The 24,766-nt window shown below is 41.5% G+C and overlaps 1 protein-coding gene across 1 annotated transcript; it reads left to right on the top strand.

Annotated features, from left to right (window-relative positions):
• The first annotated feature begins 2,394 nt into the window (after positions 1–2,394).
• plcb2 (phospholipase C, beta 2) lies at positions 2,395–20,425 on the top strand. Its single transcript, XM_029460541.1, has 31 exons — positions 2,395–2,468; positions 3,122–3,190; positions 4,465–4,605; positions 5,003–5,082; positions 5,210–5,263; positions 5,346–5,421; positions 5,612–5,712; positions 6,244–6,404; positions 6,500–6,646; positions 6,745–6,902; positions 8,221–8,303; positions 8,488–8,572; positions 9,396–9,600; positions 9,694–9,776; positions 9,877–9,973; positions 10,092–10,176; positions 10,317–10,441; positions 10,738–10,889; positions 11,333–11,497; positions 12,016–12,115; positions 12,292–12,396; positions 12,591–12,655; positions 12,811–12,901; positions 13,024–13,569; positions 13,771–13,954; positions 14,552–14,693; positions 15,873–15,937; positions 16,429–16,488; positions 16,694–16,751; positions 18,297–18,380; positions 19,645–20,425. The coding sequence occupies exons 1-31, from the start codon at positions 2,418–2,420 to the stop codon at positions 19,813–19,815; spliced, it is 3,789 nt and encodes a 1,262-aa protein (XP_029316401.1). The 5' UTR covers positions 2,395–2,417; the 3' UTR covers positions 19,816–20,425.
• The last annotated feature ends 4,341 nt before the right edge of the window (positions 20,426–24,766 follow it).

Below are 24,766 nucleotides of genomic sequence, written 5' to 3'. Positions count from 1 at the left end.
AATTTATGATTTATGTAATTCTTATCCAATCCACTTGTAAACGTGTAATTACAACCAAAGGCATTTACAGTTAGGATCAGACACATTTGGTTGATGTCGGATGACTTTGGACCTGATTCTACCTGTTGGCTGGTGCACTTTAGTGTGCGTCATTTCAGCACGATGGACAGCGCTTGGGATTTGCCATTGCGCATGTCCTCTGGGTAGCTGCAGAGGTGAAACAGGACACGGGCAACAGCATCAGTGGAGCATTGGAAAAAAAGTGTTTAAACTCCAGTTGGTGATTAACATAACTCACACAGCTATCAATAAAACACTTTAAGTACTTTATCTTACACTGGTTATGCTATTTGGCTACATAATTCAGTTTAAAAATACAATTATTTTCAGTTGACTCCATTACATTCCTGCATCTAACATCCAACCATTTATAACCACCGGATCATTATGTGTCGAGTTGTTTCCAGTGTCACACAATCTGATGCAACACAACAAAGTACAATTACGACTGTGTTGTAACATCAAGTAAAGTACAAAACTAGACTTCTTAAATGTGCAGAAAATCCTGCTGCTACACGTGTGGCTGTCAGCGTAGTAATACGTACATGTGACAGGTGAGACAAGCAGTCCTCCCACAGACCCACACGCACACACACTCAGGTGTTTATACGAAGGTTGTTTGTTTTCGGCACCATGTTTTATGATCTGGAGATTTGGAGGAGGAGGATGATCGGTATTGTGGGTTTTTACAATATGGCGGCAACATAAAACACTGACACAAATTCACTAGATATAGAGGAAACAGGACGTCATGCAGTCTGCGGACAGGCTGTTCTTCTGACTGAAATTGTTTTTTACCTTATTGGATTGTTTCCTTGTTCAATGTAAATACACAGCTCCACATACAGTATAATTTAACAGCAATGTTAAATTAGAGTTTATTTGCTTGTCAGCTTATTATTTTATCAAATCATACCACAACCGCCTGTCCAGGGTCATAATGCAGTGTCCTTTATTACTGGAGGCAGGACACTGACTGCTGTTTCAACAAAGCCTTCCCGGTCATTTGAATAGCATTCAAATAAACCTCAAGACGGTGCAATATCTAATGCAAACGCTCAGCTCGCCAGGGACTGGAGGAGTGTCGTTTGATAAACCACCACAGACTCAGTTTATTTAAGATTATGATGTTGTTTGTTTTTTATGAAAAAACAAACAACACAGTCATACAGTTAAAACAATCAATATGCTGAAAGCAAATGGCAACTCCAAAGTACTGTGGGAAAGCAACTATGAAAATCAATTATTAAAGGGTCAGTTCTCCCAAACTACAAGAAAAACATCTTCTCACTTATCTATCCCCAGCGGTGTCGAGCCATTCAGGTGCTCTTGGTGATATATTTGCCAAGTTTTGAGGCATCCATGTGTGAGATTTCTGCCTCCACCCCAATACAATGGAGGCAAATTAGTTTTTTGTCTGAGGCTCACAAAATAAAATTATGAAGAGAACATTTTATTAGTAGGCTACTGTTTTTAATTATGTATACATTATTATAATAATAAATATGTAGGCTATAAATATGCTTATAAGCACTACAAACTAAAATCCTTTCCCTTCCCTTCCCTTCCCGTGGTGTGGCTGCAGAAATATCACACACAGATCGCTCACATCCAGAGCAAATACAATTAAAGCTATAAAATATGTTTTCTTTTTCAAATTTGGGTGAATTAGTCTTTTTAATATGAGTTGTTTTCATATACTGTCTGCTCAATCTAGAGTTATGAATCAAGGTAGCTTGAATTCAGCACTTTCACCTTTAGTCAAGTAACATGTTTGGTTTTTGCAAGCTTCATTTGCAATGCATATTTCTCGGGGTGTGTCCCGAGTACAGTCAGAGGCTATGCACTAAACTCCATTATAGTTTATCTTTTGGATACAGATGGAGGGATAAGATAGTCAATGGTTACAACCATGGTGGATATCTTTCAGTTGTAGCATTGAGCTGTCACTTTAGAAGGACACAATGCATAAGAAAAGACACTTTCTGGATCATCCAGAGGTCAAAGACTACCTGGTCAAAGGAGAAAGATTTACCAAGTGGTCAGAGGTGAGTGAATACTTCAGCTAAATCTGAGGTGTGTCATTATATAATAGCTGAAATTAAATATTAGTACATATGCAAATCTGTGCACTTTTAGTTTTAATTGCCTGATAAGCGACATGGCAGCTCAATTTGAATGCTATAGTAACAGTAATCCAAAATATATGTAGTCCTACAGCAGGAACAATCTAATTAACGTAACATCATCATCGGACATCTCTGTTCCAGAGGGTTAAACTCAATAAATGTGCAAAATGTGTGAACACAAAATCCCTTGTCTCCATCCAGGACTCCACAAAGACCGCTCCTGTCACCATGAAGATGGATCCGAAAGGTTTTTATGTCTACTGGGTCAACCAAAGCAAGGTAATCAATATCGAAAGTCTGGAAAAGAAGAAGATTGCACAATATGTCAGAGCTTACCCTTTTTTGCACATCAGGCAAACACGACCTGACAGTTTTTAAACTGTCAGGTCGTGTTTGCCTGACACTGCATGTTAAAAAGAGGCGGTCATATTTCAAATGATTCACATCCAGAGTTTGTGTAATGGGCATTTGATTGGGGTCTGCCAAAGCTGTGGGAGAGCTAAGAGCTGCAATCAGGTCCAAGCTGCTCGTGGAGATTATCGATCGGTGCTAATGTGGGCTCACTATCCTGCAACTGAACTGTGATGCATTTGATGGAGACGAAAGCCTCTCCCCTTCTCTCATTGAGGCACTTTCTTGTTTCCACCCCATCACAAAACCAGTGAAGCCTATGAAATGTTTGTCTCATGTGTTTGGGCTCAATCGTTTTGATGTTGACTGTAAAGCGTGGACATTTTAATAAAAAAGCAGTTTCCTTTACGTGATGTTTTGGGACATTGCAGTCAAATATTCTCCTGACCCACAAAGTCAGAGGGAAAGTCAATTCAACCATAATTTTTGCACTTTGCCAAAGGATGACGTGTATCTGAATCAATATTTGAACTGGCGCCCACATGTTGAATTAAAATGCTTCTTCTGCTTCTTGTTTCTAGGAGACAATATTCCTGGATGTTGCTACTGTCCGAGATACCAGAACAGGAAAATATGCAAAACTTCCCAAAGTAAGTGCATTATTATTATTTAATAGGTAGTAACCTGCTCATTTCTGCAGGCATGCAAATAGGGTGTCAAGCCCTTAGTTTGCCCATTAGTGTTAGAGGCGTATTTGCATTGCAAAAACAGCAATGGGCACATGCACCCAGGCTACTCCCCCACTACAGAAAACACACGCAGACACAAAAGTAAAACACACACTGTACCACACACTGAGTCATGATCTGAGATTTCTGGGAGTGAGCTTGCTTGTTTGCATTTTGAGTTGAAATCTGACAGCTGTACTTCTTTTTCCGCTCCTCACTGGCCTCCACGGAGAGTTGCAGTATGTAGCCATCGTCATCCCTCACTGAGGGTTCAGGGGTGAAATCTGTATTGTGTTCCCCTCAGGGAGAGCACACACAGAGCACTGCATCATCCCAGTCGAGGTGCTTTTGGAAGCACATCTTCCTCTCAGGAGTTTTCTCTGTGAGAGCGGCTGCAGTCCTGAAGTTAGCTTTGCACTTCTGAAAGTAGCAAGTGATTGATTGTAGAGAAGCAGATACAGGAAGGTAGCTCCTAATACACCAGTCTTCTTGCTGCTGTTTGTGTTGTACATGAACGTGTCTGTCTGTGTGTGCGTGTGCATATGTTTGCATGTCTTGGTCAGCAAATTTGCCTGTGTCGAACGAGCTCCTTTGCTTCTTTGAGCAAACAGAGGGCGAACAGATGAAAAATAATCAGCTTAAAGGAATACTTTACCCGCAAAATGACCATTTGTATATTAATTACTCATCAAGTGCTGCCTTGATTTCTTGAAGAAAACGTTGTTTTTTCTTGCCATGCCTCCACGATGAACAAAAAATCTCCAAAAAATGAAAAGTCTTGAATTTAAGTAAATAGGGGCTGCGTTTAACAACAGCTAATCTTTATCAAAACATCTGTTTCTCCCTCAACTCATGCAGACATGTGTTCACTACTTCCTAAACATATGCATTTTCAGTAAGACCTTACTAGTTAAAACATTTACACATAAATAGTGTCACGGTTGCGCAGGGTGTTTATGCCAAAGTGTTGTAATTGTAGCTGTTTTGATATCGTTTTGCTGTTGTTGATTACTTCAATTCATCAAGGATTTCTCCGCTCTTGCATTCATCGTTCACCGTAGAGGAATGCAACAAAATTAAGTTTTTCTTCAAGAATTCAAGTTGAGTAATTGATATACAAATGCTCATTTTGTGGGTGAAGTATTCCTTTAAAAATTGCACCATATATTTTGAGCCTCTCTTTTATCTTTTCACAGCACACCAAGGTCCGTAACGTGTTCAACATGGACTTCCCGGACAGCAACCATCTCGCTAAAACTCTGACCATCGTCTCAGGTCCCGACACCGTGAATCTGACCTATCATAACTTCTTTGCCTCTAAGGAGAAAGTGACCCAGGTAATAAGCCACTGACTGTGTGTGTTGTTGTCGGTGTGTCCATCCTCCAGCTGTTAACTATCCTCCCTTTCTCTGATTGTTCAAACACAACCACAGGCCATTAGACGTTATACAATGAGCCTTAGCTTCCCCCTAAATAAGGCGCCCTCTGTCTCCCCTTTAGTCTTTATTAGACTTCATGACTCCAATAACCGGATTTAATCAACTGTAATGAAATCACAATTGTGCTTTGTTCCAATGCAACATGCATTACTCTCTTTTCCTGAGGTAATGTTATATTAATGCCCTCTAGTGGTGACTTCCATTAAAAAATCTTTTATAATGACATTTCAAGCACAATTCATGTTGATAGTGAAAGTAATATCCCTGTTTGTACTTGTAATTAAATGCACATCAGAACTGGGCAAATGACATACTTGCGATCGCCTACAACACAGCAAGAAACAATGCGTGCAGACAAGTCTTCCTGGACAAAATGTAAGTGAACATCACTTCATCTGAACGTTCAGCTTGCTGTTTACTGCTGAGTGAACACGGCACTATTTAATGTCACCATGTATGACACAGTCATGTGGTAAGGGTATGCCTTTGTGCTCAATCTTAGATTCATCCGCATTTCTCTTCACACCAACAAGGACGGCAAGATCCCAGTGAAAAAGTAGGTTCAAGTTTAACCAACAGAAGTTAGATTGTACAGTATATTTCCACAATTCCTACTCAATGTTTCACTTTTTTTTCAGTATTTACAAGATGTTCCCTGCGGATAAGAAGAGGGTGGAAAGTGCCTTAGCATCAGCACACCTCCCTAAAGGAAAGGTTAGGAAATGTAGTGCTCTAAGTCCTTTTTGTAGCATCTCCCCACAGTGTCCTGGTGTTTGCTGTTGATCTTGCCTGTAGTGTCTGTAAATAATACAAGTGTTTGTTATTTTTGTTTTATCTTACACTATGCAGAAACACACATTTCATCTCTTTTGAAATGATGTGTGTAACATTTTCATCATTTCAGCATGATACCATGAAGCCTGACGTCTTTACCGACTCTGCCTTCAAGGCCTTTCTGAAAAACCTCTGCCCTCGGCCTGAGATCTATGAGATCTTCACTTGTTAGTGAGTCCACCTCTCCTGTGCTTTGCTGATTATCTTCTGATATGGTTTAATAATCCTCGATTTATCATTTTGTATCCTGTAGTTTTTTTCCAAACACAAGTGTAGTGTAGCTCAAATAATCTATTATTATGTTATTAGTTTTAAATTGCATTTATGTTTTCAAGACTTCCACAAGTTTTTCAACTAAAAGAATCCACTTAATTTAGTCATGATTGTCTTTATCATCATCATTTAGCCTATTTTGATAAACCCTTTCATCTGGCATCTAAATACTCCTCCTTGTAAAAGGCTCAGCTAGTTATGAAGCCAGAAACCTGGTTCTTTAAATATATTCTTATTTGGTAGCACAAAGCCAAAAAGCACCTGATTTAAATTACATATTGCGCGCTTCATGCTCCGCCAGTCTGAGCCTCCACTTCATGTAGTATCAACCTGGCGCGGGCTCCGGTGGCAGGTGTTGGGCCGTGATTGGTGGGAGCAACATTACATGCGGCGCTCATGTGATTGTCCTGCCTTCGCTGTGCTCTGCAGCTCCAAAAAACCCACCATGACGAAGGAGAATTTCACCAAGTTCCTCAACGAGAAACAGAGGGACTCCCGGCTCAACGAGGAGCTGTTTCCACGTCTGCGGCAGGACCAGATCAAGGTTCTGATGGAGAAATATGAACCCTGCGCCTCTAATTCAAACAGAAGTGAGATTCATTGATGATAGGTTTGTTGTATGCTGGATAATGCTTTTGTACTTTTGTTTTAAATGCTTCAATGTGTCTCTCTTGTTCATCTGCAGGTCTGATTTCTCCAGAGGGTCTCTTATTCTTCCTGATGGGGCCGGAAACATCAGTTGTCATGCAGGACAAGCTGGCCAAGTGTCAGGACATGGCCCAACCCATACCTCATTACTTTGTCAAGTCCTCCCACAACACGTACCTCACAGGTCACATACACCACTTTGATTTGAGTTTATGAACTACTCCACACCTGAGAATCATGTAGGGGGTATTTTTCTGAGTCTTCCTGTCTGTCCCCCCGCAGCTGGTCAGTTCTCTGGCGTGTCCTCTCCAGAGATGTACCGTCAGTGTCTGCTGTCGGGCTGCCGCTGTCTGGAGCTGGACTGCTGGAAGGGCAAACCTCCAGATGAAGAGCCCATCATTACCCACGGCTTCACCATGACAACCGAGATCCTCTTCAAGGTGGTTACACATAGTTTTGGGAACACCTTCAGTGGAGTCTTTCACATTTCATACTAACATTTGCCATGTTGCTATTTTTCTCTCTCTTTTATACATTAGTGATAAAAAAAACATTAACAATCAATAGCAATAGTGAGAGAGTAAAACTGAAATACATTTTTTATCACATTACAACAAAGCAATAACAATGTCAAATAAAAAACATAGGTCTTAGAAACAGAAAGCAGATATCTTGTGCGACACTATAGGAAGTTCTAAAATAAAAGCAGAGGGCGAGGCAGTCATTGATATATGAAGTTGCTAGATTATGTTATGTATGTCAGCATCCTGGCTGCAGCGTTGTCAATTAACTTTAATTTTTCACATTTGCCTTTTGGACCTTTCACTATCTAAAATAGTAGGGATGTAAACAAATACACATCATTTAGATATGAACAGATAATGTGGTTTGAACAGAAGTCTTGCATCTCACACCTCGCTCAACTTGAATGTGGACAGGAAGCTGAAAAGTATGAACAGTAATAAATATTGTATATTTAGTTTACAACTCTGATCAACTTACACATATAACTTTGACCAGTGGAAAACTAATGAACCCAGAGAATGAAGCACTAAAGACGATTTCATGACAGACAACTTTCTTGTGTAGGCCCAACCCACTTACAGTATTTCCTATTCTAGTAAATGGCCACTTTCCAGTTCCCTGTGAGCACAGCTTGCATTCTTTCAACATCACAACTTTAGGTATACACTCTCCAGAAGCTGTTTATGACCAAAGAGTCCCACAAAGTGTCATGGATATCATAACAAACCTATAAATTCACCTTTTATTCATGTCTATATGCACATTAAAAAGCAAAAGAGTATGAAGGCACACACACACACACACACACACACACACACACACACACACACACACACACACACACACACACACACACACAGACAGGCAGTCATCTTCTCACTCTCAACACTTCCATTTAAGGACAGTCGGAGCTCCACATTCCAAGGGGCCTGGACACAATACCTCAGTTCAGTTTACTGTGAACCTCTAGATGTGATAGGTTTGGAGATGACTTCAGGGCCTCTGTATAGCAGCAATAGCTCTGCGGTCTGTCATGTTTTCTTTCTTCATGTTTTGGGAGAATAGTCCTGATTGTTGGTCTCAGTATTTCATGATGTGTATTTATTTTGCTGTTTGCTGCTGTGTCATCAGCTTATTTTTTGTTTTCTGTAGCTCTCTTTCCCGTTGTATGTCTTCAATATGGATCTAATTCAATAAAAGTCTAGTGAAATGAACAACTCTTTATGATGGCAGGATGTGATTGAGGCCATCGCTGAGAGCGCCTTCAAGACCTCACAGTATCCCATTATCCTCTCATTCGAAAACCACGTTGACTCGTAAGATCTGAGCTTTTCAATCAATTCATGCCATGTAATGTTATTAACACAATGTAATAATGTCCTGATGCCATTATCGCAAATGGAATATTGATGGAGCATATTGAGGAAGTAATTGAGCCTCTCGTTCTGGCAGTAGCTAACAGCAGACAGTAACAGGTGTTGTTACTTTGCTTTGTTCCAGAGTGAAACAGCAGGAGAAGATGGCCAACTACTGCAAAACCATATTTGGTGATGCCCTGCTAACAGATCCACTGGACAAATACCCCGTGAGTACACTGCTGACACAGCTCGCTGACAAAATAATCAAGCTAGATAAAGTTTATAAATGGGAGGTTTGTTAAACAGAACGCTTTGTTGGATAAATTAGATCTTTGTCATGAAGTTCCATGTTTGTCCTTGTTTTTATCTCTGCTAGACATGTCCCTCATAGGCTCCTGTACCCATCCAACTGATTTATATCAACAGCCAACGTCTGTTTACCTCCTCTCAGCTGTGTGTGTGTGTGTGTACATGTGTTTGTATTCCTGTGTGAAAGAGAGGACATATTTTACAGTCTCAAACAAAATCAGGGCCGTAGCCAGGATTTTAGAAATGCTGCGTTCAATTCAAAATTTCCCAACATCAGCCCTAAGAAATGTCTGGTTAGCCACCAAAAAGTCTGTACAATTTATTTTAATGCACTTTTAAACCCCCTTCCACACCAACAGAAGCAAAATAATTCAGCGAGAGAAATATGATTTATCCTTTAATATGATTTGAAGGATATTTTCCCTAAAAACAGTTTTAACAAGTTTAAATATATGTTTATGATTGTGATCCTGCACCCCCTTCAATGAGGCTTTTAGGTGTACAAGATTTTGGAGAATTACATTTTTTTTTACTTCCATGTGTGTAATTGTAAAATGTAAATGCCTTCTCTGGTCATCAAAGAAATAATTCTTCTCTAACGAGTGAGATGAGAATATTGATCCCTGAAGTATTCCTTTAAAATCTCCTCATTCCCAAAGACAGTGCGCTGAAGCCTTTTGTATTGTAACTGTTAACCACAAGTTAGTTCTAGGTTTATTTCTATTTGTCCATACCATCCAGCTGAAGCCGGGCCAGCAGATCCCCAGCCCATCTGAGCTCATGGGTAAGGTCCTAATCAAAAACAAGAAGGGCAGCCATGAAAAGCCAACCCAGACTAAGAAAACCAGCACAGCAGTCACTGACCAGACTACAACCACAGCTGCCCCCACCCAGGACCCAAACACCACTCCTCAGGATCCTGCACCCACCACCCAGGAGAACCAAGGTGAACCTCAAGCCAAATCAGATTACTTTTTAAAAATAGGCCTGTTTAGTTAGTCTGAGATGTCCCTGACATTATGTTTACGTGTTTAACCAGAGGGGGACGCAGCTGTGGAGGACACTGAGGAACAAGAGGAGACAGATGAACAGGACGAGGAGAAAATGAAGACGTCAGATGAGGTAGAGTGTGCGGTTGCGACAACAGTTTAATTGCTATACATCATCCGTGTCCTGCAAGAACAGTTCAAGCATCACTTAACTTCCTGTCAATCCCCCACAGGGCACAGCTGGACAAGAAGTCACAGCCTATGAGGCGATGTCATCCCTGGTCAACTACATCCAGCCCAACAAATTCATCTCTTTTGACAGTGCTAGAAGTAAGCCTGTCTTTGCTTCATACATTTAACCCAAATAATAGAATAGAATAGATTTGACAGCATATACTTCACACATCAAAATCAGTGTGAGCTATGCAATTATTTTCTTCTTTTGCAGAGAAAGACAAGAGTTACATCATCTCATCTTTAGTGGAGACCAGAGGGGAGGCGATGATTTCCAAGACTGCTGTCGAATTTGTGGAGTATCCTTCAGGAGTGCTGTAGATGCTCTAAAAACGGTGTTAAATTAGCTGAATTTAAAAGAGCACAACATTAGACCAAAAATATGTGTCTCTATACTCCCACAAAAGTCAAATCAAATTTCCTAAACCATCTTTCTCAGATACAATAAGAGGCAGATGAGCAGGATTTACCCCAAAGGAACAAGAATGGACTCATCCAATTACAGCCCGCAGCCTTTTTGGAATGTAGGCTGCCAGATGGTGGCGCTCAACTACCAGACGATGGGTAGAAACACACACAATGCACTGATAACTGCTTAAAATGACATACATGTGTTGCACTACATGAGGGGACACAACCATTCTCTGTCTATCTTTAATCCCCACTTGCATCTGACATCTTTCAAAATATCTGTTATATTTTTTAAACCTGAGCTTCTGTCTTCCACCACAGCAGGTCAGTGTTGCATCTCTTTGTGCTGCGCCAGCCTCTGCTGTGCTTTGCATCCCCAACGCTCACTGCTCCTCCTCGCGCTGAAGAGAGGGGGCATAAATGGGCTGTTTTGTCGTGTCTATTTTCAGATTTCCCCATGCAGCTGAACATGGCTCTGTTCGAATTCAACGGCAGAACGGGCTACCTGCTCAAACACGATGTTCTGCGTCGCAGTGACAAGAAGTTTGACCCTTTCTGTGACAGGATTGACACGGTTGTGGCGAGCACACTGACCATAAAGGCAGGTTCACACAGCCTTTTTGTTATTATCCCTGTGCTGTGTCGGGCATAAGGACCCTAATATCTGTGCAAACTAACTACAAAAAGTTTAAAATAAAGGTTAAACATTTGAAACACTAAAGCTGCATCATTTCTGGTGTTGCATTGCATGGAAACTGGTGCAATATCTGTATAGCTGGGAGCTGTTTTTGCCCATCCAAATTGAGCACTAAATTAGCCTTAATAGCCTTGGGAAGTCTGCGTCTGTTTGTGTGTAGATGAACAATCTGTAATAATACAAGCTTCCTGCTGAGGCTGATATATGGGTCCTAGTATTCAGCAGACTCTGCATGGGTGAAAAGCCTGAGCTCTATTTATACCCACTGTGTCCTGAACACACCACAGGACACATCCACATCTATCCTTACATGTATTTCCTCAACTCTTATTCGCTCGCCTCACTAGATCTATTCGGGAGAGTTTCTGTCTGACAAGAACGTGAAAACGGGAGTGGAGGTGGAGGTGATTGGGCTGCCGGGAGACCCCAAAAAGAAATATCGCACCAAGTGGTCCACAACACCCAACGCCATCAACCCACTGTGGAATGAGGAGCCTTTTGTTTTTGAGAAGGTGTGTGTCAGCAGACAAACACTTTTGAATATGCACAAGTAGATGCACGGGTGAATCTGTTTGTGTGAGCTCAGCCATTATAATATAACAAAGAGATATATCGTTCAATAAGTTTACTTGATCATTTGCCAGCAATACACAAAACGTTTTCAGAACAAATGCAGTAATACAAGCTCTACCTGAGGAGGCCTAAGTTAAGTTTTTAGATGGTGAATCCAATAACAGCAACATATTTTACATTTTACACTCTGCGCTTGAGCCACACTGCTTCAATCCCATTACATTTTAGATCCTCAGGTTCTGTGTCCATGTTCACAGAAATGGCGTGCTACATGTGATGTCATATCTGCTGTCTAATACTACTTATGTGCTCGTTGATCCATATTTTAAATTTTGACCCGTAGTATTTGTTGACGGAAGAGTAGATGCATTACAGGGGTAGTGTTACAGGTACTAAGGGATATGCGTTTGTATGTTGCTGCTGTTCTTAATATATTTATTGTTGTTATGATGCATAGATCCTGCTCCCAGAAATGGCCTCTCTAAGAATTGTAGTCCATGAGGAGAACGGTAAATTCTTGGGACACAGGATCATCCCGCTGGATGCTATCCAATCAGGTCAGTGAAGCTGAGAAAGAAAAAAACCCTCACTTCATGCTTCATATAATCTACATAATTTAAAACGGCACTGAGTCATCGAGCCCTCTGAATGTTTGCGAACGTGTTTTAGACAGCTCTGGATCAGAGGAGCTGCTGTCTTTTATATTCACAGAGGTTTGTTTTATAACCTGCAGGTTTCCATCACATCTGCCTGCGCAGTGAGAGCAACATGCCGCTCACTCTGCCTGCTCTCTTTGTGTACATCGAGGTCAAGGACTACATCCCTGCTGCCTTCGCAGGTGCTTGGCTTTTCACTTTGGGTGTCTGCAAAAGACAAAGCCGCTGCTGCAATTAAATACATGTTGTTAGAGTGACAGTCAGGGACACGACTGATTTAGTTTGGATGTGTGGGGCTTTGTAGTATTTAGGTTTTTCTTTTTTTTACACACATTTGGTTAAAGTGTGAATTATTGACACATTTGATCTACCTCAGATTTCACAGATGCCTTATTTAACCCAACAAAGGGAACAGAGAAGACCACAAAGGCCCCAAAGGAGGTAACAATAAGCAGCTAAAGGAAACCATCATTTGCTAAAATAGACATATCTGTAATGTCCCAAGTTCTCCCTTAGAACATTAACAGCACCAGTTCAGTTCCTGGAAGATGAGCAACCTTGTTAAATTGTGATTGTCATGTTTTGTGCCCGTACAGTCATCCTCCAACTACATTTCTCCCTATGAGTTGCCTCCTGCGGTCCAAACCCCCACGGACAAAGCTAAGGAAAATGAGGCCCCGGCTGCAGGTAATGATGCTTGCCAATGGGATGCAGCCCAGAGTTTGTTTTTGAAAAAGATACTGAACTTTATTATTGATCTTGTAGTAGGTTTTTTAGTAATTAAGAAGCCGTATTTGAACACTTTCCAGAAAATGCAGCACCTGAACCTACACCACCAGTAGATGCCAATGACGAATCATCCCAGTCTCCCCCAGAGGCAGAAGCAGAACCAGCTAAAGAAGAGTCTGAGAACCAGGTGGACACTCCACAACCTGCTGCAGAACCTCCTCAAACTCCTGACAACACTCCTGCTGAAGAACCAGCCCTGGACGCAGGAACCCTTCCTGAAGCGGCTCCTTCCCCTGAGGTGGAAGCAGAGCCAGAGCCAGAGGCAGCTCCTGAGGAGGAAGCAGAGCCAGAGCCAGAGGCAGCTCCTGAGGAGGAAGCAGAGCCAGAGCCAGAGGCAGCTCCTGAGGAGGAAGCAGGTCCAGTACCAGAGGCAGCTCCTGAAAACACAAAGGAGCAGCCTAACGACTCCAGTGCAAACCCTGAGCCTGCTTCAGACGACAAACCGGACACAGAAGCTGCTACCACTGCTGAAGAGCCTGCTGCTGTGGCCTTGCCCTCTGCAGCAAGTGCAGCGCCCGAGTCTGCAGGATCAGGTGACTCATCTTCGCCGCCGGCATGCAGCGAAGGTAACACCAAAGTGCTTCATGCGCTGCATTCATTACAGTTTTTATTTTAGCAGTGCACTGTAGGTACAGATCCTTATGAAGCACAATTTAGACTAATTGAAACCTTTTTTGTTGAATAAATCTATAAAAAAAAAAATGCATATCCACTGCCGACACAAGTAGGGGATTCTCACAAGAAAGCCCCGTGTGTTTATGCTGCAGTGCCTTCGACTGTGACTACTGAAGAACTGACACAGCACAAGAACTATCTGAAGGTCATCAAGCGCCAGGAGAGAGACATGAAAGAGGCAGAAAAGAAGTATCAGAAAAAAGGAGAGGATCAGATTCAGAAATACTCTGACTCCTTCAAGACCATCAAGAAGAAGGTCTCTTTGAAGAAAAAAGAGTAAGGGGATTCATGCTTATCTTCCATTTGTTGTCTTTTCATAGTCAGTTTCACGCTGAAGTATGGTTGGAGAAATGTTTTTTTAGATTAGAATTAGATATCGACCGTGGAAGTGGGGTGCCATGTAATGATTTCAGAGTACTTCAATTCATGTGTCCAATTGTTTATGTTTGGTCATTGACTGAAGACGGGTCTGTTTCCTACAAAGTAGCAGTGCATTCAACAGCATATTAATACTGACCCACTAATGAAGTTGTTTTTGTTTTGGTCAGTGTTATTAATGAGATTATATTTAGAAGCATGAAGAATATTCCTCAGTTAATGTGTTTTTCCAGCTGAAGCAGAATACTACAGGATGAAGAGAACAACTAAATGAATAAGGGCTGCAGTGCCTTTTGTGCACAGCCCTCGACACTAAGCTTTCAGGACAAATCATGTGTTATTCAAGGCCACATGAGTGTTGCCGGATAAGAGTTCCAGTAAGCGCACGGTTGTACAATACATTTTTGTACTTGGAGGGATAGTGGCTGTCAGTCAATAAACTATTTTCTCATTGCAAATGTTCTGTTATGTTGCATTATGTTATGTTTCCTCCAGGGGAGGGGGAAGCACCTCTGACTCCAGCGTGGTGACGGAGCGGGTGCAGGAGCAGAAGGACAAGATGCAGGTTGAGCTGCAAGCTCTGTGGAGGGAGCAGTATGATCAGCTGAAGAAGAAGAAAGAGCAGTGTGCTACAGAGGTTAGTAAAATACGGGTTTATGTTTAAAACTCAAATAAACATTGGCTCATTACAAATTCTGTTTCCCATTCTAATTGAGAAGAAAAGGACATTAGAGATGGAAAGTAAATCCCGTAGGCCTTTTGTACTTACACTAATCGATATCCTTATATTTACAACGGGTCAATTGACTTTGTGTAATGTGAAAGACACGTAGTGGTAAACCCACAAATAATTATTGACTCCTTTTATTGACTCCACAATTCCCCTCGACAGAGCATTTTCACGTCTTTCAGCTCATTGTTTTGGTTTTATGGCCCACAACTTGTTTTGGTTTAGTGTTAAATGAAAACGCTGTAAAACCCACTGTACACTACCTGCTGAGCACCAAACACACAAAGTTAGCATCTATGGTGGTTGAGCTTTTAGCAGCTAAAGATCCAGATATTTCCCTCAGGAGACCAAAACAGAGCTAGAAAAGAGTAAATATACATTCAGCACATGGACAGAAACGTGTATATATATATATGTATATAGAAAACTATTGCTATTTGTCAAGTTAACTTACATTTTCTTGCAAGAACGTTTGGAATTGTGTATTTTCATAGTTAGAGGAATACGCACTTTAATTTATTATAATCTCAACATTTATTTTGTATGAATTCTAAATGGGTACCTGAAAGTTAAGATCTGCTCCTCATCCTATTATAACCTCTTCATGTGCTCCTCGTCCAACCATTACTCTCCTTATACTCACCTCTTGGCTGTCTTTATGATTCATCCCACACCTCCTTTGACCTTGCTCTGCCTGTTTATGTGTCTGGAATCCCAGGCAGGCAGCCAGTCTTTAGACGCTCTATTGATTATACCAGAGCCAGAATCTGTATTAACTGAGGGGTCAATCAGGTAATTTTTTAAGGGTTGCCACCTCATTAGTGTAGTGTAGAGTGTAGACCGTACTGTAGCAGTGCTGTGGAGGCAGGTGAGAGTCAGCATCCTGCATGCAGGTCTTGGGCCAAGTGCTCTCATTAAACTTTAAGTCAAAGTTCATGCAAATTAACAACAGAGGGCTGAACTTTGTTTGGAGAGAGAGACTTTAAACACACACAGCATGGACACTGTTATTTAGAGCTACTCAAATCTGATTTTCTATCTTTTTCTCGACTGTGATTGTGTCACTTCTTTCCTCTATTGTGACAGAGACTGGCCAAACTGTTGGAGATGGCCACAGAGAGACACACCATTGAACTGAAGACCCTGGAGAGGTGTGAGCACACATACAACACATTTGGGACATGCTGTACACACTGAGAGTGCAGAGGGCTTTGCTGAGTCCGTCCAATCTGTGCTTTGAGATTTCAGTATGACACTGTGTATGCGTGTGTGTGTGTGTGTGTGTGTGTGTGTGTGTGTGTGTCTGTGTGTGTGTGTGTGTGTGTGTGTGTGTGTGTGTGTGTGTGTGTGTGTGTGTGTGTGTGTGTGTTATCCCCAGCTGGCAGTTGGTTATCTCAGGACAAGCATTATCCATCAGGTGTTTAAACAGCAGTAGGGAAGCTAAGGCAGCCTTGGTAATCTACCTGTCCACACAAACACTATAACCTCACATTTAAGCCCTCCCGTCACTGTAAAGAAAAGGTCACGTCAGAGACTCACAGCCCAGCAACTCTTGTTTGAATTGAAAAGGTTGTTTTTGGGGACACTTTTCATTTTTAGAATTTGAATCAAGCCGGGTTTCTGTCTTTGCCTTGTTTTGCAGTGAAGCCAAAGAGAATAAGAGGAAACCGCTCTTGAAATGTTCTTCCTCAGAGAAAGCAAAGTGAGTTCAGAGCGTGACCCTGCCTTCAGTTATTTTGTGTTTTTCATTTATCGCTGTTCCTCTCACGTGTTACAGCTTCTTCTTCAAAATAAAAACAAGTATGAGAAGACAAATGTTCATTGCACATTAAGTCTGTCTTGATTTAATGCATTTTTAACATTATGTACAAGCGGTCTAATTGAAAATTATAATTCTTTTCTCTTAGGCTGAAAAAGACAATGAGCATGGACGTGTTGGATGAGCCTAGTCAGTCTGATTGTGCAGTAAGTCATCTTTTAAATGTGTTGAAAGTAGCAGATCTAGACTTTTTGAGCAGGTATAATTAAAGGAGTGGTTTGACATTTTGGAAATTTACTCTTTCGCTTTCTTGCCGAGAGTTTGATAAGAAGATTGATAGCAATTGATATCAATGCCACAGCTAAAAGGGATACTTAAAGGGATAGTTCGGATTGTTGGAAGTGGGGTTGTAGATACTTATCCATAGTCAGTGTATGTAGATGGCGGTCGGTTCGCCCCCAGTTTGGACAGAAGTACCAACACAGGAGTACTGCCGTGGACGGGGGCAGCAGGAAAATGCCTCCTGAGAAAGTGAAAGCCAGTTTAAGTGTACGCTATATTTAGAATTTTTTCATTGCTTTATAATGCTCTCTTCAAAGCCACCAGACTCCTTTGAGAAAAACAGTCATTTTACTTCACATAAGTGAGTTGTTGGTCTTTGATCGGTTTGTTTGGTGTTTTAGAGTTTTCACAATAACACAATACAAGTTACACAATAACACAAACAAACTAACCGATTGAGGAAGCTGTAGGCCAGCAAATTCTGTGATTTTCAGGGTAAAACCTTTAAAAGATTTCAGTGGAGTCTGGTGGCATTGAAGGGAGCAGATTCTTGTGTAGCTGGGCCTTTCCTTTAGGTGTCTGTCCTACATGTAACTATGGTTATGAAAACACAGGAAGTGTCTAAAGAATTGAACAAAACATGGAGGACATTTGTATACATCTGAACACATGTTGACATCCACACTTGTGTTTGCTTACACATATCGTTGAATTGTACACTCACACACGTGTGAGCAGGCACACCTATTCACCCACGAGCCGCCCACACAGACAAACACACGCACACCCTTTCACCCACTGAGTAAAGTGCAGTGGGCCTTGATCATAGGCCAGGCTTTTCCATTACTCAGAAGCTGTTTACAGGGAGCAGACTAATCCATGTGTGGTCGATGACTCACTGGGCTCTGCTCCTGTTCCTCTGTTGGCTCATTAAGATTCAGACCGGTCTGGGTTAAAGACCCGGCCATTTCACCCTGCTCCTCTCAGATCGACTCCATCTGGATGGTAGCAAACCCCACTCGCACCTCCGCACACTAGGGTCGCATTGAAGCTCATTTTGATCTACCTAATCAGCACTTGCCCAATAATTACAGCAACTATTTATAATACAGTCACTTGGTTAATCAGCACGCCCTCAGTATTGAATTGCCGGGTGCAATAAGGACTGTGTAACCGTACTGGACAAGTTTAACCTGCTGAGACTTAACTGTATTGATTCTCCTGCTCAGGTTGCGTCCCATGGGTGCATTGCTCTCTAGACATACATACACACACAGACATACATACACACACAGACATGCAGACACACACAGACATGCAGATACACACAGGGAGAAACATGACATGCAAATAGTTTTAATCTCTCCCTTGGTACCACATGCACACACAGTCACACAGACTCAACCCACAGATCGATGGTGTTTTTCAGGAGCTATATGTTGTGTTGTACATCCTTTGTGTTGTTGCAGTCTTCAGATTACAGCCCGCAGCAAACGGATCTGATAAAGAAACAAACGGCTACACTGGAGGAAATCAAGAACCTGACTAATCAGGTATGAACACTGACACCAGGAGACACATATCGTAATATTAAAGTAACGTAACTTGATTAGTTTCTGTTACTTTTGGATAAATCAATACCAAATATGCAAATAAAGACAAACATTTTGTAATTTCGCCACTCTTTTGTATGTAAAGCAGAAAAGAGGAACAACATCACAGTACAGTGCGAGTTCCGCCTTCCAGCTGTGAAAATGCTTTCATCATCCAAGGCCTCAAATCAGTGTTGCCGGATTTTAACCTGGAGCAGCAGCAGTACCCATATAAATTAAATTAAAGTAACCTACATGCACATTTCTTGGTATAAATCCTAATTTATAACCCTTTGTGAACAAAAACTATGTAACTCTATGTAACTATGTAATTGTACGTTTCCAATGCATCTAAAGATATGTAAAGACAAATGAAATCGATGACAGTTGTACCATCGCACACTAACTACATTTAGTCCCTGGCTCCTCCGGTCAAAAAGCAGATTTAATTCCCGAGTTCTTGGCTCCCTGGGAAAGTCCCTGTGGTTGAACACTCCTCCCAAATGGTCGGCGTGTCCCCACGATGTGATTAATTCAAGCAAAATCAAAACTATGCCAACAACAAACCCCAGGTTTTCAAATTCATTGTCAACCGTGGCCATCTGTCCGCTCAGTGATCATACATAATGTTTCACGGTGACACATTCAGTTCAGGCGATAGAGAAAGTACAGAGCGAGCTCCCACCACTGTAATTGATGTCAGAGCACTTTTATGACAATGCTTTGCTTTGAATCTGACTTGGAAGTTATTATTGAGCAAAGAGGCGGTAAATAGTTTAGACATTGACGCGTGAACGCCAGATGGATGGTGTGTTTTTATGTCTCACCGATAGTATTAGTTTGCAATAAGAGTTTTTGACATTGAGAGAAGCAGTGGGATGAATTCAAGCATGTGCTCTGAGATTAAGGGACACATGAGGAGAACTAAACTAATCCTTGCTTTATGTATTTAACATCATTGATTCAGAATTGAGCCATATTCCTTAATACAGGCACATTGCCACATTATTAAATATCCTGAAAATAGCTCATCATCACTCTTGTTTAAAATCAATCCACTGGGTACAAGACAATTCCCTAGCTTGAGGTTGAGTAATGATCTTTATTTTTTACTGTTGCCAATACACAAATCCATACTCTAGAGATTATCATGAGCAGCTGGCAGAGAGAAGAAACTATGAAAATGTCAATGCGTCCGACTGACCTTTGGCCCCTGTGTCTGCAGCTCAATCAGGAAGCCCTGAAGGAGCACGATCAGAAATTGAGGTCTCTGCCAGGCGAGGCGAAGGAGGCTGTCAATGTCTGTGTGGGAGTCCACTTTCCCGAGCTGGTTGACCAGGCAGGAAACAAGAAGGCGGAGGGAGTGGGCTTCTATGGAGATGTCTTCCTGGGTTAGATGTGCCTGTTGATCCCTGACCCTTCAGTGTGACCTTCTCCTAACCTTTTAGAAACCTTACATAACCTGCAGTCCGATCTTAACTGTGGAAGAGTAGAAGATTAAAGTAGCTCTGTGTGAAATTTCAATTTAGAGGTGCTATTCACAGAGAGAGCTCTTTTGGGAGTCATTAAGCCGTAATGATGTTTTCGTGGATGTCCTGTAGACCAAAAGTTTGATCAATTGGAAATGATTTTCACTTTTCTTTTTCGATCTTTATTTCTGTTGCTTTTCAACAATAAGAAACACAGCGACAGATATCTTCCAGATGAAGGTGCATCAATAAAAGCTTCATTTTGGTACACACGGTCTCCTTTCTGTTCTCTTAATGAGTTCGTATATAGGAATAAATGTACCGAGAAATATGTAGCGGCAAAAATGGGTTATCAGAGTCTGCAGGCTGAATGGAGACAATGACTGTCTGTCACACTTCAGGACATTGTGTGTGATACTCCATGGAGCCACAGCAATGCATTCACTCTGTGTTGCAGTTGTAAAGAAGGTTTTGCAGAAAAAATAGCTACATTGACTCAAGATAAATAGTTATTAATAAACTGTACTGTGCACCATACATGTGTGTTTCTCCTTTATTTGTCCTGGTAAGTTTTACTGAATATTTAATGTTTACATTCCAGTCTATTGTCTGGTTTTGATGTTATTAGTCATATAATGTTGGAACATAGATACATTATTGATAGCACTGTTTACATGAGTGTAACATCATCCAGGTTTCTGTTCATCTGCATCACAGCAGGTGTGTCATTCTGTACTATCTGACATTGTCCTGCTTGAATAATTCCGCATACTATCCCTGTTGTTAATTATCATATTTTTTTGTTTTACTGGCCATTATGTGACACTACTGTGATGCTAAATCGGACCAGTACCTACTTGCAACCCATGTCACAGGATGCAAGTCTGAAAGTCCAATCAAAGACCGAGTACACAAGAAAACTGAACACAAGAAAATCACAATACAGGCAAAAGACAACTGTCAGAGTCCGGAGGTTCAATCAGCGGCTGGAACGTGAATAAAGAGCCGTTGGTACATGGAGGCTGGTGATGACTGCCAAGGAGCTCTCTGTCTCTGTGCGTCGCCTCAAACCTCTACACTGACACGTGTAAATTGCCATGACTAATAATACCACATAATTGCGAATGTCTTTATTCTCCAACTAACAAAGGATCTGTGATGGATCAAGTGCTCTTTTCAAAACACAGCTACAATAAAGGCACGTGGACTGGAGAGAATGAGAATGATTTGGATAAAAAAAACCTCCTGTTTCAGCTTAATTTCAGCTCCATCCACTTGTTTCTTCGAGTGTTTACACACATGCATGCATTTATTAATGAGCACAGCTGTCATCTGACTCACCTTCCAAAGCAATCTGTCAGTATCTCATATTTCCTTTAGTGTGTGACACCCGTCTTCTGAATCAAATGACATGACTGACATTTAAAAGTGCAGGATCTGGACAAACCACGTCTGGGACACACAGCTTGTGCCTGAGAGTCCCGCCACCTCATGCACAACACAGATGAACTGCGAGCTTTAGAGTGTGAAACCAGTCAGCCCTGAATCACCGGGCTGATAATCTTACATAAGATGAAGACAACTCCGGCAGCTCGGTCTCATACCAGCTGGAGAGGGATGGCCTGAGCAGGATCGTTGCCACCAGGCAACGCTTGGCTGCTCACTGACACTGGACGGAGAGCCAATAAATAGGAAGTGATTCTGATCACACACACTCTCACACACACGCACAAAACATTTACAGAGAGGGCACCGGAGCAGATGTTTAGATGGAAAATTGTTTACTAGAATTCCCAGTGCATGCAGGTTCAGGAAGAAATATTAAAGGAGTTATGTTGTGCTCATTTTCAGATTCATACGTGTATTTTGGGTTTCCACTACATGTTTACATGCTTTAATGTTGGAAAAACAAATGTTCTTCTCATACGGTCTGTCTGAATATATAATATAATATATCTGTATTCTGTCTGAATACGTTCTTCGTTTTAGCGCCTGTCTCTTTAGGCCAATTCCCGAAAAATCCCAGTCTGCTTTGATTAGTCAGTGCATGAGGGTCCTCTGCTCCGTCATGGCAGCCTGGATGCATGGATGTATAAAGAGAACTAGATTCAGAGTTTGCTCTGTTCATTCCTAAGAAAGTGATATATGAAGCCACAATGGCTCAACTTTCAAGTATAAAATGACCCAGATCTTCCAACGATCTTCTGAATCCATGTGGCCCATAGAGCATGCACACCTGTGTTTTCCTTAAACCCCGCCTCTCAGTCACATGAATGGAGAAGGGAACTAACTGTATTCAGCTCTTTGCGCATTTTACAACTTTTAGGACCTAATGATTTCAATAAGGGCTATTCAAGTGTTAGTACTGGGAAGTTGTTTTACCTCGTATACGCTGAGTTAATGATCTCTCTTTCCCAATAAAAGTTTATGGGGGAAAGTCTTCGTCCCAAAGTCCCCTTGGCATTGGAAGTTGTAATTCCACAGTTTGACCATCATGAAAATTTGCATCAAATCCTGCTGCTCTTCCTTTGGGTCTTGGGGGAATGACTGTAACAGCGTTAGGCGCTTTCTACCTATATATTGTGTAGTTGTGACATCACAACAATTTCTCTGTGGGTTGAGCGTTTTGACAGTATTTATATAGCACTTAAATCTGCTTGAAAAAAATGACATGGAAATCTCACTTTTTACAATATGGGACCTTTAAATTAAAAGGTGGGAGAAGGTGAAAGTGAGGATTATAAAGATAATCAAGCAAAATCCTTACATACAGTACTGTTGTTTTACATGCAGTAAAAAAGCCTTACATTAGACTGTAGAGGGAAATAGAGGATATGGTGCATGCTTTGGGTGTTGGTAAAGCTCAAACAACAAACAACATGAAAGCTGTGAACACCAGCCATCAGTACAGTCCTACAGAGTCTTGGCAGTGGCTGAACACAGAGTTCTACAGTATCTTTTGTTCTTCGCTGTCTTAATACAAAAACAACCGAGAATCGTACTCTTTGTTGTTTCCTGAGGAAACAGTCCTGACCCACAGGAGGCGGAGGCTCATGATCTATAGTCCATCTTGGCTTGAAGTGGATGCCATCCTGGATGAATGCTAAGCACCCACACCACCTACATACTGTACACACCACCTGCTAAGGCTGCACTGTCACAGACTGCATGTGTGTGTGTTTGTGTGTTGCATCATTCTGTGGGCTGCATACGATACTTATACTGCCTTAAAAGAAGTAAAAGCCATTGCCAGGAGAAGAGATTGCAATAAAAATACTGATTCCTTTATACATGATTTGCATGCATGTTTTTGCCAAGCTGCAGGCAGTTGTTTTTTGTCCAGGATACTTTACACAATCCCATTAAAATCATGGTTATGACATGGGATTAGTAGACTAATGAGTATTCCAGGAGGCTCATCTCCCTGCAGTCAGTCAGCCTCTCCTGTGTGTCACATGAACATCGAGGGCCTGAGAGAGCCACCTCCACCTTCTCAGAGATGCAAATGTTATAACTTCCTACGTGTATTGAGGGTAGGTGCTCACATTTACACACACACACACACACACACACACACACACACACACACACACCGTAAACCGGTGACAGACAGCACACTCAAGGCACTCTCATACTCCCCAGGCCCATGTCAGGTAATTTATTCTGCTCTTGTTCTGCAAATGACAATGATGATCTACACAGTCCACCTGTTTCTGCAGTGTTAATCAGTTAGTGGCAAGAAGAAATGTGAAATGTTGCCTTTACCTATACGACATCAGAGTCGAATGAGTTATTTAATTTAAATCGAGAATTATTTCTATATACGTAATCAGTCATAGGTTTAACAGTTTAAGTTTTTATTTGGCATTGCCATTTTACAGCCAGCAGCACGTTAGTTTAGCACAGACTGGAAACAGCTATCCTGGCTCAGTCCAAACATAACAAAATCCATCTAAGCTTACTAATTAATATATCTCATTTGTTTAATCCTTGCCAAAAAACAAAAAAAGTGTAAAAACGATGTGTGCCATGCTGGCTGTTTCCCACTGTTCCCATTGTTCCCGCTCTGCTACACTAACGCGTCTCCTGGCTTTAGCTTCATATTTCTGTCCAGACATGAGTGTGCTCTCAATCTTCTCATCTAACTCTTACTCTTGGTCTTGGCAAGACAGTGAATATGTGTATTTACCAATACTATTACTTTAAAGGTTTGAACTGAAATCGAACATTTTTGCTATTTGGCAGCAGTGCAGCCAACACTCACATGCTCTCACGTCACATCTGCATTTCCTCACGCAATGAAACACAAATTGTAACCCCTGGGTAAATCCCCAGAGTTCAAATGTGCAGTAGAAACACTGCAGTTACTATAATAATCCCCAGAGTTCATAAGTGCATAAGAGTAGAAACACTGCAGTTACTGCAATAGTAAACCGTGTCACTTTAAGATTGTAAACTTTAATTATTAGTTTGTTTAAAACGCACTCTCATCTCTTGATGATGTATGTAATGTAGCTCTCCACACACAGAGGACAGAATATCTTTTTCCTCAGCTGACTGTGTTTGGACTTATTTTCCCTCCTTGCCGCCGGGACTGAGAGAGGACTGTCGTCGGACATTAGAGTACACAGACTGGTGAACTGTTGGCTTTGGGGGAGTAACCCCATGTGGCATTGCTCTTGGGACCGTTTCAAGTTATCACTCACACATCGCAACCAAGCTACAATTAGGCCTGCCAGAAGGGGGTGTTTTAATTGTGTTTATTGTTTTAGTTTTTCACATGTGGGGCCACATAATTAAAAGCAGAAACGCTCTTATTGTTGATTCATGCAAACTGAGGTAACAGCTGTTGAATAATTCATATCAGGTAACTGATTG

This window comes from Cottoperca gobio, chromosome 22, assembly GCF_900634415.1.
Source record: "Cottoperca gobio chromosome 22, fCotGob3.1, whole genome shotgun sequence".
NCBI classification, from domain to species: domain Eukaryota; kingdom Metazoa; phylum Chordata; class Actinopteri; order Perciformes; family Bovichtidae; genus Cottoperca; species Cottoperca gobio.
This window is presented reverse-complemented; position numbering and strand designations above follow the sequence as displayed.

What these genes read in the sequence shown, in the direction of transcription:
- plcb2 (XM_029460541.1), top strand. Translation starts at nt 2,418, where the DNA reads ATGAAGATGGATCCGAAAGGTTTTTATGTCTACTGGGTCAACCAAAGC. An exon ending in CAAGTCTTCCTGGACAAAAT is followed by an intron (nt 5,083 to 5,209) that starts GTAAGTGAACAT and finishes GCTCAATCTTAG; the next exon opens with ATTCATCCGCATTTCTCTTC. An exon ending in GCCGCCGGCATGCAGCGAAG is followed by an intron (nt 13,570 to 13,770) that starts GTAACACCAAAG and finishes TTTATGCTGCAG; the next exon opens with TGCCTTCGACTGTGACTACT.